The 20,138-nt window shown below is 34.7% G+C and overlaps 3 protein-coding genes across 3 annotated transcripts; 2 read left to right on the plus strand and 1 right to left on the minus strand.

Annotated features, from left to right (window-relative positions):
• Positions 1 to 324: 324 nt before the first annotated feature.
• On the minus strand, positions 325 to 1,265 carry LOC141691990 (uncharacterized). Its single transcript, XM_074496737.1, has 2 exons — positions 878 to 1,265; positions 325 to 644 (listed from the first exon to the last, which is right to left on the minus strand). Exons 1-2 carry the CDS (start codon positions 1,263 to 1,265, stop codon positions 325 to 327), a joined length of 708 nt encoding a protein of 235 aa, XP_074352838.1.
• Positions 1,266 to 6,992: 5,727 nt separating this feature from the next.
• LOC141693613 (uncharacterized) lies at positions 6,993 to 8,434 on the plus strand. The gene is made up of 3 exons (XM_074498764.1): positions 6,993 to 7,160; positions 7,371 to 7,697; positions 7,992 to 8,434. Exons 1-3 carry the CDS (start codon positions 7,082 to 7,084, stop codon positions 8,210 to 8,212), a joined length of 627 nt encoding a protein of 208 aa, XP_074354865.1. The 5' UTR covers positions 6,993 to 7,081; the 3' UTR covers positions 8,213 to 8,434.
• Positions 8,435 to 10,001: 1,567 nt separating this feature from the next.
• LOC141692762 (uncharacterized) lies at positions 10,002 to 11,368 on the plus strand. Its single transcript, XM_074497699.1, has 3 exons — positions 10,002 to 10,152; positions 10,629 to 10,955; positions 11,036 to 11,368. Exons 1-3 carry the CDS (start codon positions 10,074 to 10,076, stop codon positions 11,230 to 11,232), a joined length of 603 nt encoding a protein of 200 aa, XP_074353800.1. The 5' UTR covers positions 10,002 to 10,073; the 3' UTR covers positions 11,233 to 11,368.
• Positions 11,369 to 20,138: the final 8,770 nt, after the last annotated feature.

Consider the following 20,138-nt stretch of genomic DNA (forward strand, 5'->3'; position numbering starts at 1 on the left):
CTTCTCATCTGGAAGAGTTATACAAGTTTTCATATTTTGAATTGGAGAAAATTACATAAAGAGAGATAAATCATGACAAACATGATCGGTAGCTCCACTGTCCACAATCCAATGAGCTGATGTGAATGATGCAAGACAAATATTACCTGCTACACAAGCTGCTTTCATGGTATTTCCAATGGATAAGTCTCATGTATCCCTTCCAAGTAGCTGTAAAAGTTGTGCATACTGAGCATCTGTGAATCCTGCATTCTTGTTATCAAAAACATCAGTACTTTCATTTGTTTCAAAATTGACATTAACAGCTATTTTCCTGTTTTCTGGTCAATTGTCATTCTTGAAATGTGATGAATATCCATGTAACTTATAGCATCTCCGAGCAGTGTGGCCAGTCATTTTGCAGTGATCACAAAAGTAAGAACTGAATTTTCCTCTGCTTTCTCCAGACTGAGGTCTGAAACTAGAACCAGATCCACCTTGTGGTCTGAAATTGAAACTTCTTATATTTGTAGCAAAATCCATGACTTCTTCTGATGAATGAGCAGGATGCAACAACTTCTTGTGATTTTCTTCCTGAAGCAACAATCTATAAGCATGTGATATAGCAGGCAATGGATTCATAACAAGAATGTTGCCTCTGATTCCTTCAAATTCATCATTTACTTCATAAGAAATTCAACCAATCTTTTATCTTTCTGAGATTTTATCATCTTTTATGTTATCTCACACGTGCATCCAACACATTCATATGAAGCTATAGGGTCAACAACATCTAATTGATCCCAAATCATCTTGATTTTAGTATAGTAACTAGAGACAAGATCAGTTCCTTGTTTGATCTCATACAGACTCTGCTATAGGGAAAATAGCAATGTACCAGATGCTTGACCATAGCATTCTTCCAAATTGATCCAAATGTCATGAGCTGTGTTGAAATATAGAACACTCCTAGCAATACTCTGATCTAACACTCCAAGTAACCTAGAAATCATCATACTGTTACAACGTTCCCAACCCTTATAATTTGGATCTGCAATCAAAGGCTTTGTAATTGTGCCATCAACAAAACCAGTTTTATTCTTTGTTGATAAGCTAATCAACATAGAACGTTTCCAATCGCCATAGCCAGTTCCATCAAATTTGATATTAACCAATTTCATGTCAGGATTATCAGAAGGATGAAGATAATAAGGAGAAGTATGATTTTGAGATTGATCCATAACGGGAGCTTGATTGTTTTGATTATTTTCAGTATTCTCAGCCATATTAAGACTCGAAGGAAACAAGATCAACAAATTGAAAAACACTTATCGATAAAATATCATATCTCGTTAATTTGAAAAATAGTTTTAGCAAATCAACAATTAATTGAGAAAGTTTTCAAGATAATGATGATCAGTATGTATGTCAACCAGAAATCATGATGATGAGAATCAATATATAAATCAAAGAGAGAAACTACAAATCAAGAATTCACTAAAAACTTTTGAAGAATTGACGAAGAATCCATCAAAATCAAGAAGAATTCACCAGAGATGATGTAACGCTAGATCGCTTTGTTGCAAGATCGTCTTCTCCGCTCTGATACCATGTTAGAATTAGCAGCATTAAAGAAGAAGATTCACCAAATCACATTTCTGATTAACAAAGTTTCACAATGAATGTAAACTGATTTATATAGATTACTCTTATTGAATCATACTCCTATATACTGATTACAATCTACTGATTACACACAAGCTTAAACTCTTATTTTTAACTAACATTTTATCTCAGTAAGCAACATGGTTTTATAAACGATCCAGGAGAGAGAGTTTGGTTTGGTGTAGTTAGTTATAACAAACTTTGCTGAGTTGGCACTTAGTGACATCATGTGTGTTGTCACTTGAATCCAGGTCCTGATCTGTGCTGTCACTCAAATCCTTATCATTTGAAGCCTGATCCTGATTTTGTGTTGTCACTTGAATCTTGATTCTGTATAGTAGTAACAAAAACTGAATAAATTTATTATTATAAAAAAATTATGTCCGGTTGTTTTTCTTTTTCGAATAAAATTAAATTGTTCACTGAAATAATGAATAAATATTATTTTGTTCATGATTGATCTTAATACAGTATTGTTTGAAACTCTAGTTCAAAGTTAAATTTTTACACGATTTTCAGCTCAGTGTTCTTTCTTCTTCTTTTTTGCCGAGAAAAATGAGAATTTCATTAATAATTTAAATCGTCCATCAATACATCAATGAATCCGGGTTATTTTCATCAACCCTTCAACTACGGTCAGCTATATAACAAGTAGCCCTAGCTAGGAAGTGTGCTACTTGGTTTGCAGACCGTTTTACAAACTTAACGAACATATTTCTAACTCTCAGTTCAAGTAACAGATTCTTGGATTCACTTATGAGTCTACCAAAATAGGACGTCAAGGTTCTTGAACTTCTGATGGCATGTACAACCACCAGACAGTCCGTCTCCAAGATTACATTTCTGTGTTGTTGTTTCTTAAAGCCTCCCTTACACCTATTGCTTCTGTGTTCTCTGCAGTCACCTTACCCAGGTTACACTGTGATTTAGCCTCTATCAACCCTCATCTATGATCCCTTACTATGAACGAATAATTGTATGAGTTGGAAGTTTCAAAGATTGTTGCGTCAGAATTAATCTTAATCTTATTTTCATTTAGTAAAGTCCAGTGCTCATTTCCATCTGCCTTAGTCATATGACCAAGAAAAGTATATACATTATTTTCGGAATTTTCAAATGGATTAAAACCATCATTCGGCAATCCAAGTTGAACATTACGAAACTCTTTAGCAAAAGATTGGTATCTCTTGTCAAAAATTTTACATTCATCTTCGTCCGCGGGGTGATTTAATTCTTATTCTTTTATTTCTCTATTCTTGTGTCAAGTCATAATGTTAGTTGTATGCTCCGATATGTATAACAGTTGTAAACGAGGAATAAGTGGAAAATGTCTTAAGACCTTCTTAGGTATTTTTTTCCTATTTTTTCCAAAACATCTTTGTAACATTTCTCTTTACAAATGTCACAAAAAACATTTTTCTCGTCGTTATTATAATCATCATACAATTATTCGCACACACGTCAATTTTTTCATAACCCACTTTCATTTTTTTACCTTTTTCATTGCATAATAAGAAATCAGTAACATATGGCCTTGTGGCAACACTTCACCAGTATTGCCAATTAATATCTCAAATAATTTCTAACTACAACGAGTTACGTCTTTGAAATATAACAATCTCGTAATGAAAGAGAGTTTTGTGTAATTTTTATTACCGGGATAACAGAAGTTCATGACTAATTGGCATCAGTGTAAAATTGAGAATCATCAAAATTTGGAGATTTTTTTGGCATCATTCGTACTACTACTACCTATTGTATCATTGAAACTATAAAAAATTTGCCTGGCACTATCTCGTAACAACCCATACATATCTACTGGTGGTTCCACAATTGGTGTTGTGTGTCGTTTACGATGACGTAGTTGTCAAGACTCCGTTATTGACTCTTTCTCACCATGTAAAGTCCCCACGACATATGATTTAAATATTTCGAAAGCATACGGGTAAAACTTTATGATATCTAAACTTTTCTGTCGACTAGATTTACAATTCTTACAGGGACACAATATCTTATATTTTGTCAACCTGAATCTTTTTGCTAAATCTAAATGTTCTACTAGGCCATTTTTATACTCTTCCGATAATAAGTGCGATCACTTTTCATACGGCGTGCATCCAACCACGATTTACATTTGACATATACAATATTAACAAAATATATTTCAATTTCATTTCACTTTTTTTTTGCTATTTATATACAAATAAGATGATAACTTTCATATTTTAACATAAATATTAATTTAATATATCTCATATATGCATAAATTCATCAGTAGTATTTCCTTTTGAAGTATATATAAAATGCTAATGTATAAATTATACACACGAATCATACACAAAACTAATCCAAACTAAAATAAAAAAAATGATGAAATAGAATAAAGAACAATGAGATCAAATAACTTACGAGAAATAAATGATTGATGGAAAAACTTCTACCTTCTCTTCTTCTTTATAGTTTTCTTTTCTTCTTCTTTAATTTTTATCTTATCTTCATCATATTAACACCACACACTGCGCAAGCAAAAAGGCTGTGTATAAATCTTTTAAATCTATACCTATTTTCCTACCAATATCGGTAGGATATACTATTTACGGATAGTAAACCCTTTCCTACCAATATTTGTAGGAAATGACACTGAATTATTAAATTTTTTTCTATTTTAAAAAAATGTATTATTTTTTTGAATAATATGTGGACTGCTGATGTAGAGTCTGGGGTCATGTTAGTATAAAATTCTATCAAAATCTACAAATATTGACTGAATTTGTTAGGAAATGTTCTTAGGAAAAAAATCATTAATTAAAAAATGTGAGAGCTGATGAGCGGATGGTTAGACGATTTCGATATCAAATGTCGGTCAAAACCCACCAGAATTTCTATAAGAATTCCTGCCAAAACTCGCGTTGGTAGGAAATAGTTGAGCAATTGCCACCAATTTTTGACGGTAGAAATTGTTTGGTAGGAAATGACCATCTTTCTTGTAGTGATATGTAGAATCTCTTTAAATATTAATTATTAGTATTTAAAACTCATGATTTTTACACTGAACATTGGATAATTAAGGATGGATCATGTTCCCTAGATAGGACATAGCAAAAAATCGAATTAAAATTGATATCGAAAAAAATTGGATAAAACTGAGACGAATAAAATTGATTCGAAAGTGGAATCGAAAAATAAAAAACTAAACCGATTTAAATGGCTTAGTTCCAATTATATGTTACAACTGAACCAATTACTAATATTATTAATAAAATATTGTATTTTACATATATAATTTATATATGAATATGTTATTTATGAATTTTGTAATGCAAATATCTTAGTCTCTTAATCTAGCAATTTTTACTAGCAGGTTATGGAGAGGAATAAAATTTACTAAAGTTACTTAAACCTGCTATAATTTTATTAATAAAATACTAAATTTACGACGGTTTTGGGTTTCGTCGTAAATAATTACGACGTTTTACTTTTATTCGTCGTAAGTTGGGCGCGCAATTTTTTCCGTCGTAAGTTCGCCGTCGTAAGTGGCCTATTTTGTTGTAATGTTAGTAGGATATGTTGTGGTTGTAGTTTAGCGGGATAAGAAGACTATATCTGATAACTTAGCAATTTATTAGTTTAGCATGTAAATAACACTATTTATTTTTATTTTTAAAAATTAAAATAGGGGAATTACCATTGAAGTAAAATATACCACATTTCAGTTATTATATTATAGTATAGATTTTAATATTTATTGATTTTGTAATCGAAATCGGATCAATTATAATCCAAACGGGGCTTTTTAACCCGAATCTGAACTGTCAGTTGCCGTTTTCAATTTTAGAAATCGAAAATATATGGTTGAAGTTCCGATTTTATCCGGAAATCGAGCCGAACCGGCCATGCTCTTCCTTATCCCTAGCAACCGGTTGTTAGTTAAGTCTTATCTTATACACTGTTCCAAGGACATCATATATATATATATATATATATATATTAAGGGCCCGGATTGAATTTTTTTATTTTTACATTTCATAATATTTTTTGGCTGAAAGGTAGGACTCCTTTTCGCGGAAGGGAAAATTCCGATTCGCGAAAAATTATATATTTTCAAAAGATTAAAGAAAAATCAATATGAACCCCTAAAATATAGATCCGGAAACGACCGGGAAACTCAACTGTATGTTATATAAACTGTGTTATATAAATTTTCAGGGAGCAGGACATTTTAAGGATAAGTAGCAAAGTCGGAGTAATATATAATATCAACAAATGGGGGATATTTATAAATACTTCTTCTGTCATCTTGATTTTCTTTTCCATCTCGGACAGCTAAGGCATTAAAAAATAGCAAAACCAGGATACAGTTACAACTTACAACTTACATGTACATATTAGATGGGCTCCTCTTGAAGAATTTTTGTTTTTTTAATTACAATGCCTCAGCCTAATTGCCTATATGGGCTGCTTGGATAGTTGGATATGACACTGCCCTATTTAATACTATCAGATAGCAGAAGTAGTACAATGTTAGCGATTCTCGACGGATTCTACAAAGCCATTATTGACGAATTTACGTCCAGAAATACTACAAAGAAACAAGGTTCTTCTAATTACCTACTGTCAAAACACAAGTTATGTGTAGGGCGCCTTCCATGTGGCACTGCCATGTAGATTAAGTCAGACGTCAATCAACGTGAATTGCAACCTGAAAAAGCAAAAATCAAACAGGTTATTAACTATCAATACATTCTTATAATAAAATAAGTATAAGAATTCATAGATCTTAAACAACGTCTAATATAAACAGCTCCGGAAGTAAGTATAACAATTGCTTCTTATGATTGTAGAGAAAGCTACAATTAACAGCACAAACGATATGTTTGAAGAGATTGTTTTTGTTGATTAGTTCCCCTCCATGGCTCCGTTCATTATCAAATGTAATCTTCGTAATAAGTCATGTTACTGATTACACACAAAGTAGATGTCTGAACTGAAAAGTTTCTGCAATATAAAATTACTTCGTGGCTTCTAAAATTCCAATTACACACACCATAGCGACAATGAAATTAACATGTTATATTTCAAATTCATGTGTTATGTGTCGTGCGCAAGCTATAGGCCACAAACACATTCGTACAGTAGACTTTGACTACAATTGATCGAGATGTGCGTTAATCTTCTAAATTGAAACACTCAAGCAATTATATATCATTAGTGTAGCAAATATGTGGGGTTAGGGTTCCATCAATGTTTTTCCAATTCTCACTCTCGTCAATTTCTCTAGACCTAGCTAGTGCCATCTGTCCTAACTATACAGTAATTTAGCATAGTATTTATAAGGAGCTTCTCTAGAGATGAATATTCACACAAACACAAGCCAATTAACAAAGCTTAATTGTAGCCACTTAGCTTCCCAAACCTAGCACAAGTACATATCTTATCAATGGCTTCTTTTCATCCTGCCTTCAAGAGTTTAGCGCTTTTCGCTCTCGCATTTGCTTTCTGCATCCAAGGAACCTTAGGTACATAATCTTACTTACTATATGTTGAGTTCTTCCACTAGCCTGAGCGGTGATATTATGTTGACTAACAAGTCACTCTAAAACTTAACATGCTAGAGGAAAGTCCGAGTAGGATTATATATAATCTAACAATGCTAAGTGCTAATATGCCACACGCACGCACATTTTTTCTGTTTTATGATGAATAAGTACATTTTTTTGTTATTGTAGGAAGCATTGCATGTGAGGATCTGAACAAAGAGTCATGTGCATACGCGATATCTTCAAGCGGGAAGCGGTGTGTGCTGGAGCAACGTGTTCGGAGAAGTGGTGAGGAAGCATTTACTTGCGGTACCTCGGAGATTGAGGCTGATAAGCTAAAGGATTGGATTGAAAGCGATAAATGTATTCGTTCCTGTGGTTTGGAGAGGAATGTTCTTGGAATCTCATCCGACTCTCTCCTCGAGCCACACTTCGCCAGAAAGCTTTGCTCTACCCGATGCTACAACCACTGCCCTAACATCATCGACCTTTACTTCAATCTTGCTGCTGGTGAAGGTACTTTAATAATTATGTAACTTAATAGGCACACAATACCAACTATCTGATTTTTGTAAAAAATTCAGTTGGTTAAAATATTTTAGAAACCTCGCCTAACATCTAAAAATTGGTGAAAATTGCAATTAATCCCGAATGTTTCAGAATTATGGTTATGCTTGACCAAACACTAGTAGTATCGATTTTTTAAAATAAAAAGAGCATTCTTTTTTTTTAATAACCAGGTGTCCGGGATAAAACGAGCATTTACCTAATTTATGATACACAAAATTTCATAAACTTGAACTTGTACAGGACTATTTCTTCCAAAATTGTGTGCATCTCGAGGAAAAAGAACAAGGCGTGGAATGACCGAGATGATCAAAAGCTCGGGAAATGTAGCAGCCGGACCAGTGAGCGCTGGTAAGTTCATGATGGCAGAGGGACCTGAAGCTGCCGAATTCATGGATGAGGAAGCAGAAGGACCAGAAGCTGACAACATGTATATGGAGGAAGCAGAGGCTCCAGCATTTTGATAAAATCATGGGGTGAAAATACAAAAAAGTGTTCTAATAATAAGGAATTTTTTGGAATTCCAGTTATTGGCTCTACTTCTTTAGGTTGTTGTGTGCTCATGTTCAATTAAATCTGCATTTCTAAGTTGGTTACATATATGTATCTTTAATAAGAAAAGAAATTATAGATGTTGAATGTATATCAGCTTAAACAAAACTGAGTGAATTTATTATTGTGAAATATGTGTTGGTCTATCTACTTTTTTTTCCTTTGATGATGTCTTGCTATTTTCCCTTTTACATTTCTTAAAAAATGAAGCCTAAACTATCACTATAAACTGGAAAAACTCTGGTCCGGAGTTAAACTTTTACAGAGTTTTCATCCTACTATTCTTTTAATTATTTGATGCATTTGGTAAGATTAATGGTGGTTAATTATTATTTTTAGTGAAGATGTGATTCGGAATAAATTAATACAATAACTCTTAGTATCGTATATTTGATTATATGTGACTGTCCCTTCTATCGAATGCCTCTAACATGCTTCATTTTAGGATTATTTTTTTTGAAAATATAATTTTACGATCTTATAATAAGTAATTTAGGACATTTTTATTTGTGAGACTATGCCCCGTTTGTTATTGCTGTTGCAGACCGTCACAGCAGTTTTTTGCTGAGAAAAGCTGTTGTCCGAAAAAACGATTTTGGTTTAAAAACTGTTATTAGCAAAAGTATGTCATAAAAGTTTTTTCCGCTTTTACAAGAAGTAGCTATTAGTTTCACCATCAAACCTTATCAAAAATATTATTTTCATATATAATATCTCAAAATATGTATAAATTAAAAAAAATTACCAAATACTCATCTAATTTTCCTCGCACCACGTTTTCTCACAACACAACACAGTTTTCAACAGCACTCCTAAACGGAGCCTATTTCCGCTTGCAAAGAGTTCATTAATATCTATAATAATGAAGGTCAATCAAAATTTGACAACTAAGTTTCTAATACGTATATTTGAGCACACACAAGAAAAATGGTAAATGTAATGACCAAAATAAACATAATAATGTAAAACTACTAAAACCATACCAAAGTTTAACACGTACTGATTTTCAGTGACATTTTTGTGTTGTTGATTAGTTGTGGTACCGAATTGTGTTAAATCACTGCAAAGATTATGTTGGCCTAAGGAATCAGAAAACAAAAACGGGTGCCATAAGTACTACAAGCCTACAGGCTGCAAGAGTCGACAGGCGCCCCGTAAACTGTTAAAAACGCTTGCTTCTGTTCAAGTAAAAATATGTACAGTGTTAAATTTCATAAATAACGATACATATGTATTAGAGGGGCCTTACAGGGATGCATGATAGGAAACGAATAAAGCAGTACGTCAAACAGAGAAGAAAACAAGATTGTAATCTGAGTAGGAGCCATCAGCCATGGAGGTCGGCACTTTCCAACACACTCAGCTTCTGACGCGTGTACAGCTTCATCTAAATCCAAACTTTCCAGATTACAGTTTATACCTTCCATTTACTAAATCCATCAATCACATTTCCATCTTCACAAATGTGCACCCACACAACACTATTCTCTGAAATTATTTTTCAATTATTTCGTCATAATAATGCCAATAGAAATTTTTACACTCATTGGTTTATTATTTATCAATAGTGTACTTACACATGTTTGTAGGGTTTGAGATAGGCTGTTTTATTGCATTAATTAATCTTGTCCATTTATCTAGACCTAGATAGTGCCGCGTACCTGGCTATACAGTGCTTTAACATAGTATATATAAGGAGCTTCTCTGGAGATGAATGTTCACAACCATCTCTAGCTACACAAAAAGAAGCCTACACGCTTCTATATTTTAGCAATGGCTTCTTATAACTATGCCTTCAAGAGTCTGGCTGTTTCGACACTAGCATTTCTCTTCTGCATTCAAGGCACTTTGGGTACATTTAATCATCATATATATATGTACACTAAATTAGTTAATACATTTTATCATTATATATGTAGACTAAATTAGTTAACATGCTCGCACTATGAGATAGCTCAAGTATTAATAAGAGTTTAACTCTTGTCGTCTGAGCATATGGATTCGATTCTCGCTTAACCCCAAAATTTATTAGAACAAGTGCTCATTTGTCTTCAGAAAAATTAGTTAACATGCTATATTTATGCACAGATGCACCCACATTTCTTGAAATCCAAACTATATATTTATAAGTTCAAACTACTTGTGTGTATAAGGTAATAATGCGTAGTAATTAATTACCATGAAAAATTGAGAATGATTTGTACTAATGTGAATGGTCATTTGTTGAACCGTGTGAATATTTAGCTGTTTTTAGAGTTTGCAGGGTAAAATGGTTTGTGTGTGTAATTTTGCTCACAACAACTGATTAGTTTTTTCTTGGTAATGTAGGAAGCATTGCATGTGAGAATCTGAACAAAGAGACATGCGCATACGCAATATCTTCAAGCGGGAAGCGGTGTGTGCTGGAGCAACGTGTGCGAAGAAGTGGTGAGGAAGCGTTCACTTGCGGCGCCTCAGAGATCGAGGCTGGTAAGCTAAAGGATTATATCGAAAGTGATGAATGTATTGGTGCATGCGGTTTGGAGAGGAATGTTTACGGGATCTCATCCGACTCTCTCCTTGAGCCACACTTTGCTAGAAAGCTTTGCTCTACTCAATGCTACAACAACTGTCCTAACATCTTCGATCTTTACTTCAATCTTGCTGCTGGTGAAGGTCTGTATATACATTCAAATTTTTCACATTTTCTAAACAAAAGTAGGCGTTTTACTAACGGTATTTGCACAATTTTACAGGACTATATCTACCAAAAGTTTGTGAATCTCAAAAAAATAATGCACGACGTAGAATGGCCGAGATCAGAAGCTCGGGACATGTTGCAACTGGACCAGTTAGTGCTGTGGGTGAGTTGATGGAGGAAGCAGATGCACCGGAAGCTGACAACCGGCTCGGGGTTGTGGATTGTGAAACACCAGCGCCAGCATTATTTTGATTTATCATGGTCAAATATATTTGAGAGTTTAAAATAAGGAATTTAGAATTCCAGTCATTGCTTAATTTCTTTCGTTTATGTATTTGCTTGATTAAAAGCTGAATTTCGGAGTTGATGAATGGAGTATTTTGTATCATTTTATGTTCTAATTTTTAGCATTATCTTATACTCTGAGTTGAGGGAGAACGTGGTTATTGATGACCAAGAGTTGATGTAGTGGTCGAGCTCTCTTTGGAAGGAGGGAAGGAGGTCAAGGTGCCACTAGTGGTTGTGTAAGAGTTTATTTAGCAAAAAAAAAAGACATTGGCATCGGTAAACTAGGCTAAAATTAACTTGGGCCTGTTAGTGGTTCTGCGTTAAGGCTTGCTGTTTTTAGCCCAAAGTGAATGGCGTGCGTAGCTGAAAAGAACGGTCCTCGTCGTAATTCCTCGCACTTGAGAAACAGTCTTCTAGAAACTTGGGGTGTGTTTGGTATTTCTGTGCTAAGTGTGTTTGGTATTTCTCTTAGACACATCAACAACAGCTTTTCGCTTAAAAGTAGTTAAAATACTGTTTGTTACAATTTAAAAGTTGTCTTTCGGAAAAAGTGTTTTTGGCCTAAAAGTTACTGTTACAGAAAGCAAGTGCCCCCATACTTTTAGAAAAAACTGTTGTTGCAGGAAGCAGATGTTGATTTCACCATCAAACTTTATCAAAACCATTATTATTTTTAATTTTTTGCATCAAAACATATACTTATCAAAAAAATTACTAAACAGTCATCTGATTTTTACAACAACACTTTTTTCAGCAGCACTTTTTCTAACAGCACAGGAATTTTTAACAGCAATCCCAAACAAAGCCTTAGTCACCTTACTGAAAATTTGTTTGAATATAATCGCCGGTCAAATAATACTCTATAAATTAAAGTGTTTTTCAAACAAATTTTTTAATATGGTTCAAGCAAATTTTTGACAAATATACTCTGCACGTGTTTTCCAGAACATATTCTGCAAGTGTTTTTTTTACAGACATATTTTGCAAGAACCCTAAATACTATATATTTAAATTAAACACTTCTCTTCTTCACTAACACACTTCTAAGTCGTAATTATAATTTTTAATAAATAGCTAATATTCTTCAAAGCACTTTTACTAATTCAATATTTGGGATGGTACACAAACGCTCACTAGTGGAGAACCAATTACTTTACTGATTACTATAATACTATATAATAATAAAATAATCAACTACTAATCTCGTGAAAAATAAGCAAAAAAAAAAAATATTAGTACCACTACCACCTATTTCTTTTACAGTAGAATGTTTACATTCGACAAGTTTAATATCTATATTGTAACGTAAAGAAAAAGTTGTTTAAGAACAAATTATATGATTCACTAAATTTATCGAACTCAAGACTCAGCTATTCTCCTTCAAAATTAAATTAATTAGTTGTGGAATTTTATTTTTTCATTGTCAGGGGCCCCTGTATCTATATGTTATATACTACCGTGTGGCCCGTGCTTAGAAATGCACAAAAATCTCATTCGGTCGAGCGTTATTCGGGCTTTAAAAAGCCCTATTTTTTTGAAAACGGATCGGACCGGACATTTTTAAAATTCGAGCCAGGTCGGCTTCCTAAGAAATATAGGGCTCGTTTTAGGCCCGCGGGGCGGGCCGGATCGGGACGAACCGGGTTTTATCCGGACTTTTTATTTATATATTAAAAAAATATATATAACTCGAATTATGAGTAGTTTAAATACCGGAGAAAATTATATCTTAATATATCATATAGAGTGGTTTAGACATCGAAATAAATAAATATTTTGTAATATAATATATAAATAATCATATATACCTTAATTGATTCTAATATTATAATATAATATTTTAAAAATCATGAAAAGTATTTTATATTTTCAAATTTTATATAAAAAATCGGTTTTTTAATCGGGCTTTTCAAATTATCTGGACTTTTATCCGGGCCGAACCGGGTATTTATCCGGGCTTATGTAGATTCGGGTTGTTATCCGGGTTTTTTTAGATCCGGGCTTTTCGGGTTTCGAGTCGGGCCGGATGTTCGAGAAAAAAGGAGACCCATTAAAGGCCCGCAGGCGAGGCTGAACCCGGTCGGGCTTTTTTACGGATCGAATCGGATTTCGGGTTTCAGATTTTTTGAACATCTCTACCTGTACTATGTACGGTTTTCTAAAATTTACTTATTTTCTTTTTTTTTAATTTATTTTTAAAATTTTAAATGTATATATATATTCTGATGTTATTTCAATATTATTTTTATTATGGGTTAATTAGTAAGTAGGTCATTTACTGTGCTCAAATGTATCAAGTGAGTCACTGGTTACAAAACTGACTCAAATGAGTCACTCACTTAAAAATTTGTATCAAAATTATCACTATATCGTTAGTCGAAATTCTTAAAAGTACCATATATTGAGTTTCGCACATTTTTTATGAATGATATTACATCCAAATGAAAGGTTTCGAGTTCTACTATTTTAGATAATATAACTAGATTTTTAAAATTTTATTAACTATTTATTTTTAATTTTTTGATTATTTTTTATTTGATTTAAATAAAAATATATAGTAGATAAATATTTAAAAATCTAAAAGTATTATCTAAAATACTAAAAGTCATAATCTTTCATTTGTATGTAATATCATTCATAAAAAATGTATGAAACTCAATATATAATACTTTTTAGAATTTCGATTAACGGTAGAGTGTTATTTTTGATACAAATTTTCAAATGAGTTACTAATTTGAGTCAATTTTGTAATCAGTGACTCAATTGATATATTTGAACGCAGTAAGTGACATGTTTGATAATTAACCCTTTTTATTATTGATCATTTGTTGTAATATTATTGCAACGAATATGCAGATATGAGAAATATGTGAATGTTAAATTGAATTACTTTTTTAACTATGTATATTATGTATCTATTTATATAGTAGAATATTTAATCATATTCTATTTACGATAATATTATTGTATTATAATTTGGTATTTGAATAGTAGTAGAATAATGTAATTGATAGGGGATGAAATAAATCTTAATTATGTTATTAATGTTGCATTAATTACATCTAAGACTGTGAGGCCCATTAAAGAAGGTCATATGAACCTCCTGAAATGCTGACTTCCATAAACTCCCCGATCCCATTTGTTATGTGGGGAATGGATATTCTTCGACCTTTCCCTATGACGACTGCTCAAAGGAAGTTCTTGATTGTTGCGATAGATTACTTTACCAAATAGATTGAAGCTAAACCTTTAATCAAGATCACAACTAAACAGGTTGCACAATTTCTGTGGGAAAATATCATGTGCAGATATGGAATTCCCCGCATCATAGCCACCAATAATGGAACACAATTCAATTATAAAGAATTCAGGAAGTATTGCGAGGAGAATGAGATCGAGTTATGGTTTACCTCCGTAGCTCATCCGCTAGCCAATGGGCAAGCGTAAGTGGCAAATCGTATAATTCTAGATGGGCTGAAAAAGAGGATCGAGAAATCCAGGAATAATTGGGTAGATGAAATACTCCTGATACTTTGGGCTTATCGGACTACTTGTAGAGTTACTACGGGAGCAACATCATTCATGCTAGCATATGGGGCAGAAGTAGTTGTTCCTGTGGAGATATCACACTCGTCTCCAAGAATCCAAGCATACAATGCTGAGGAAAATGAAGAAGGGCAAAGGTTAGCCATGGACTTGATAGATGAGGTACGAGATGCAGCGCATGCAAAGATCGTAGAATATCATAAAAAAAGCCTCTTTTTACTACAACCTGAGGGTGAAGGAAAGGTTTTTAAGCAAGGGGATTTGGTCCTAAGGAAGGTGGAAGCTTCTGGAGTAGGGCAGAAAGGAAAACTCGCCCCAAATTGGGAAGGGCCATACAAGGTTAGGAGCGTTCAAGGAAGAGGGTCTTACAAATTGGAGACCACAGATGGGGAAGAAGTACCTCGAACTCGACATGCTCAAAACCTGAAAGTTTATTACATATGGCTAGTACTTACTATAGTGGTAAAAAGTTCAAAAGAACCTTGAACCTTTACTTGCTTAGGATTTCATATCTCAGTTTTAGTAGGATTTACGTTCTAGTTCCTGACTATTAAGGGTTGAACCCATATTATATAAGGTTTTGGAAAACCAGACTATATGTTCCTAAGTTGAAATTATTTCAAACTTTGGGTATCCAAGTTATGATAATGCTTTGTTTACTTAGCTAAATTTGTGATTTGATAAACAGGGGAATAAATAACAAAAGAAAGAGAAATTCAGGAATTCTTCTATGATAGGAATGCCATGAGCAGCATTTTCGAGTCTGTCATATCCATCTGTGATTTGTGTAGTTCAAGTTGTTAATCATCCTCCTTAAAAGTATAACACTTCGAAAGTGTTAAGAAACTTAAAGGGGAAGGCTATGAAAAATCAAGAAAAATAGCATAAATAAACCCCGAAGGGTAATAAGTTCAAAATACAATAAGTAATACATAGAAAGCCACGATGGGCCAATAAGAAAAGGAAACTAATCTAGATCCTTAAACAAGTCATTGTCATCGTTCCCCCCATCAGTAGCAATAGGAGGGGGAACGGGCTCGTCTTCCATCGGAGTAACATCCCGAGAAGGAGAAGCTATGGCCTCAGCAGAAGTAGTAAGAATGGGAGAAGGAGGGAGATCATCGAGAGGAGACCCTTGTACAGGGACAGGAGGAACTGGATACGCAGCGAGAGTCACCTCTGGAATCTTCTTCCCAATATCTCCCACTATCTTCTCCCATCAAGTGGCAAAAGTCTCAGGAAAGTTAGCGTCATACTCAGCATTCAGGACTTCCTGAAAATTCTGAGACGCTTTGTAGTCGGCTATCACCTCAGCTTGAGCCCTCTGAGCATCCAGTTCCAGCTTACGAACCTTCTCATTTTCCTCAGCCAATTCCTTCTCCACCTCACGGAAGCGAGTGAAGTTGGCCTTTGAGGCCTTAAGATACTTGTCCCTATCCCTTTCAGCGATAGTTAGGTTAGTCCTCACCTCCTTCAGGTTATAAAGGGCGGCCTGAAGGTAGGTGTTCATCTGCAAAAATATGTTTAAACACAATAAGTTGTGTGTATAGAACAGTAGAAAATGTAAACACTTCAAGGGGAAGAAGCTTACTAAAGCTATTGCTTGAGCACCAAGACGCTCGATCTGTAGGTCATCAGAAGACTCTACGATCTCAGCCCTGTCACGAGGCGTAACCACGCTCTCGGACCAAACAGATGCCGTCTCGGAGCTTCCCACAACAGTGTCCCTCCTCTATAGGCCGCAGGTCACAGTAAAAGGAGAGGTGTCATCATTAAGGCTAAAAGGCCTTTCGGATATGAAAGTTGGAACCGCCTCTTTAACTGTGACCGAAGGGCCATCACCAATCCTAATCCGCTTGTCGCGGTGAGTCTCAACTGCGGAGCCCTTAGTAGCACGGGCCTCCCTTTTCTTAAAAATGGTGTCCAAAGCTGCCCTAGTTGCACAGAGATACATATATATAAGAAAAATGAAAGAAGTATGAAATTAGATAACGAAGTAATAAGGGGAAAAAAATACCCTCGGGACCCAGGTCACTTAGACCTAAATTTTGCAAATTGCCCTCTGAAAGGATGAGAGCGCAATGATGCAAGTTATCAGCTGTGATGGCCTTGATGGCTGCATCTTCATCTATTCCCAATTTTAGGTCTCTTAAGGAGCCGTCTATACTTTTTGAGAAATTGGGCCTGAAAAAATGGTCCCAACCCTCCTCGGCATCCAAATATACATAAAACCACTCGCTCTTCCAAGTTGGATACGAGCCGGGATTGGTGCCAGAAACAAAGCAAGAACGGGCCAAGGATCTATTAACTATTTTGACTCATCCTTGGTCCTCAGAAGCATTTGCAAATTTAAATAAGTAACGAAAAACACAAACGTTGGGCTCAAAGCCGTGTTTACGAGATTGGGTTATGTAACAATGAATGAAACGCCAAGAGTTGGGCGTGAGTTGGGTTGGACAGACACGTGCCTCAGCTAAAAGGCGGAAAACAAAGGGGTGAGGAGGAAGTCGGAAACCGGCATAAAAGGTTTCTTAATATAAACGAATAGCCTTGGGTTTTGGGTAACAAGCCCTATCATTTGGATCGGGAGCCTCGGCCCTATAAGGAGCAGAAATACCAAATAAACGAGCTATAGTAACTAATTTTTCAGAAACATATTTAGAGGGGTAGTTATAAAAATCTAAATGAAGCATGTTAGGGAAGGCTTCGCCAAACTCGGTTAAAAGATCCCTAAGAGAAATAACTGAAGAATGAACTAGAGATTTTTTACCTCGGCTGGCCCTAGAAGGACGGGGAGCAGCTTGAGGAACCTGAGAGTGGGAGGAGTCGGAATCCGCCATGGAATTCTTGAGAAAAGCTCGAAAAACCCAGAAAAATCCTTGAAGGCAGGGAAGGAGATGAAGATTCAACGAAATCTTCAAAGAAAACCCAGAAGACGGTGAGAACTACGACGGCAAAGGAAGCCAAAAATCGCCTTGTGGTGGCAAAGAAAGAGAGAAATATTGCAGAGAGAAGGGAGAAATTTTTGTGAAAGTGAAGTGTGAGAAGTGAACTCACACTCCACTTCTTATATAGCCCTTCACGAGGGAACTCAACCATTGTTGGGCTAAAAATAAATGGGCCTGTCAAGTCATAAAAGACGGGAGGCCCATAAAATTTGAATTTTAGAGTATTCTGCCAAATTCGAGAATAATCTAGAATGTTCCTCACCAAAAAATCAAAAACGTGAAATTATTTACCCAGGATTTATGAAAAATCACAAGGGAGAAGAAGATGTGGTCAACCACGCCTAGCAGACAAAATTTCTAGGCATGGTTCACAGAATGGTTCCTAGGCAGGGGTGACCCACGCCTAGGATGTATTAGAGCATGAAGGCCCATACCATGCCTAGGAGACATAATTCCTAGGCGTGGCTAACAGATTGTCTCCTGTGCGGGGATGAACCACGCCTAGGAAGTAGAGAGGCATGAAAACCAACAACGCCCAGAAAGCAAGATTCCTAGGCGTTGTTAGAAAAGCGTCTCCTAGGCGGGGGTGACCCATGCCCAGGATGAATAGATGACCGAGGACCAACAACGCCTAGAAGGCAGGATTCCTAGGTGTTGTTAGAAAAGTGTCTACCAGGAGGGGGTGACCCACGCCTAGGATGAATAGATGCTTATGGACCAACAACGCCCAGCACGCAAGATTCCTAGGCGTTGTTAGAAGAGTGTCTCCTAGGCGGGGGTGAGCCACGCTTAGGATGAATAGAAGCTTGTGGATCAACAACGCCCAAGAGACACAATTCCTAGGCGTTATTGGAAGTATGTCTCCTAGGCGGGGGTGACCCACGCCTAGGATGCATGACACCATAAAAAGCTCATTTTCAGATTATTTAATTAATTAAAAAATGGGCTAAAATGAGGAAAATTGCTAAAAATTTCCAAAAATTAGGGAAAAATAAGCAAAAAATCCCAAAAATTCAGGAAAATTAGAAAATAATTTTTAAAAATAATTTTTGATAAAATATTCTTGAAAAATTAGGGAAAATCCCAGAAATTAAGGGGAAATTCTTGTAAATTAGAGAAAAATCTCAGAAATTTAGGGAAAATTCCCGAAAAATACCAGAAAATTCCTAAAAAGAAGGAATAGGGTAAGGAAAGTAATAGGGAGGTTCTAAAACAACCTTGAAGCCATGTACAAGGCAAATCATTGTAAATGTGTAGGCCGCTCCACACTTTACGCAAAAACGATACCCTATAAGGGAACAAATAAACTTAACTTCTGCAAAATCTTTTTACGGTTTCCCATAAATTGGGGGGCAAATGATAGGGGATGAAATAAACCTTAATTACGTCATTAATGTTAGATTAATTATATCTAAGACTGTGAAACCCATTAAATAAGACCATATGTATGACATTCAGACCAAGAAGGTTAACACATTGATGAGGACCAAGAAGGTTAACACATTGATCAGGCCTGATGGAACCAAGAAGACTTGCCCTGAATATTTATTAAATTCCTAATTAATAAATAGAGAAGATTAACAGTTCAGAAGTGATGTTTAAAATATTAAAAATTGGTATTTTATGGGTATAATAAAAGGTCCTTGTTTTCACTTCGGTTCTTAGCCGATGTAAAAAATAATATAATATATTATTTTTAATTAAATAATTAATGTCTTAGATATACTAAAACATCAGTTAGTAACTAATGTGAAAAATAAAAAAAAACGATATCAATTGAACCTCTATAATATAACAAAGTTTTTGTATCATCGTTTCTGAATTTATTGATGTTAAAAATATTTTTAATATTAATAATTTACGACCGCCATGTATATGAGATAATTTGTGGTGTTTTAATAGAAGTTTGTAAAATATTCATCAAATACAGAAAGCATTCAACTTGCGGGGGACAGAAATATAAATGTGACCCCTGCTTCTTCAAAGCCACAAAACCCCAAGTCCCTTTTTGGATCCATTTACAAGCAAAACATAAACTCGCTTCCGCCTCTTTTCTTATCCCATAACCATCCCTTTCCTAACTAAAATTTATTTTGTTATACCAAGACAAACAATTTTTATTTCTTTTAGACAGTGACAAACGATTATTATAATGAAAATTATGGGTGTATTAGAGTTCTATACATTAAAGCCCATTTTTTATATATTTATCTTAAAAAAACTTTCAAGGTTACGATAAGCCGCAAACAATGGTTTGGGCAGTACTCCCTCCGTCCCTTTCAATTATTTACGTTTTTTAGAAAGTGTCCGACACGTATTTTAAGATTAATATAAATTATAGTTATGTAATTTTTTTTTATAATTTTATTTTTCTGA

Source organism: Apium graveolens, chromosome 10, assembly GCF_009905375.1.
Source record: "Apium graveolens cultivar Ventura chromosome 10, ASM990537v1, whole genome shotgun sequence".
Classification (NCBI taxonomy): Eukaryota; Viridiplantae; Streptophyta; class Magnoliopsida; order Apiales; family Apiaceae; genus Apium; species Apium graveolens.

Bases quoted from the DNA above. Each gene is read 5' to 3' on its own strand.
- LOC141691990 (XM_074496737.1), bottom strand. From the start codon at position 1,265: ATGGCTGAGAATACTGAAAATAATCAAAACAATCAAGCTCCCGTTATG. The intron at 645-877 runs GTACATTGCTAT...ATGAATTTGAAG, and splicing joins ATGCTATGGTCAAGCATCTG to GAATCAGAGGCAACATTCTT.
- LOC141693613 (XM_074498764.1), top strand. From the start codon at position 7,082: ATGGCTTCTTTTCATCCTGCCTTCAAGAGTTTAGCGCTTTTCGCTCTC. The intron at 7,161-7,370 runs GTACATAATCTT...TTGTTATTGTAG, and splicing joins CTGCATCCAAGGAACCTTAG to GAAGCATTGCATGTGAGGAT. The intron at 7,698-7,991 runs GTACTTTAATAA...GAACTTGTACAG, and splicing joins CAATCTTGCTGCTGGTGAAG to GACTATTTCTTCCAAAATTG.
- LOC141692762 (XM_074497699.1), top strand. From the start codon at position 10,074: ATGGCTTCTTATAACTATGCCTTCAAGAGTCTGGCTGTTTCGACACTA. The intron at 10,153-10,628 runs GTACATTTAATC...TTGGTAATGTAG, and splicing joins CTGCATTCAAGGCACTTTGG to GAAGCATTGCATGTGAGAAT. The intron at 10,956-11,035 runs GTCTGTATATAC...ACAATTTTACAG, and splicing joins CAATCTTGCTGCTGGTGAAG to GACTATATCTACCAAAAGTT.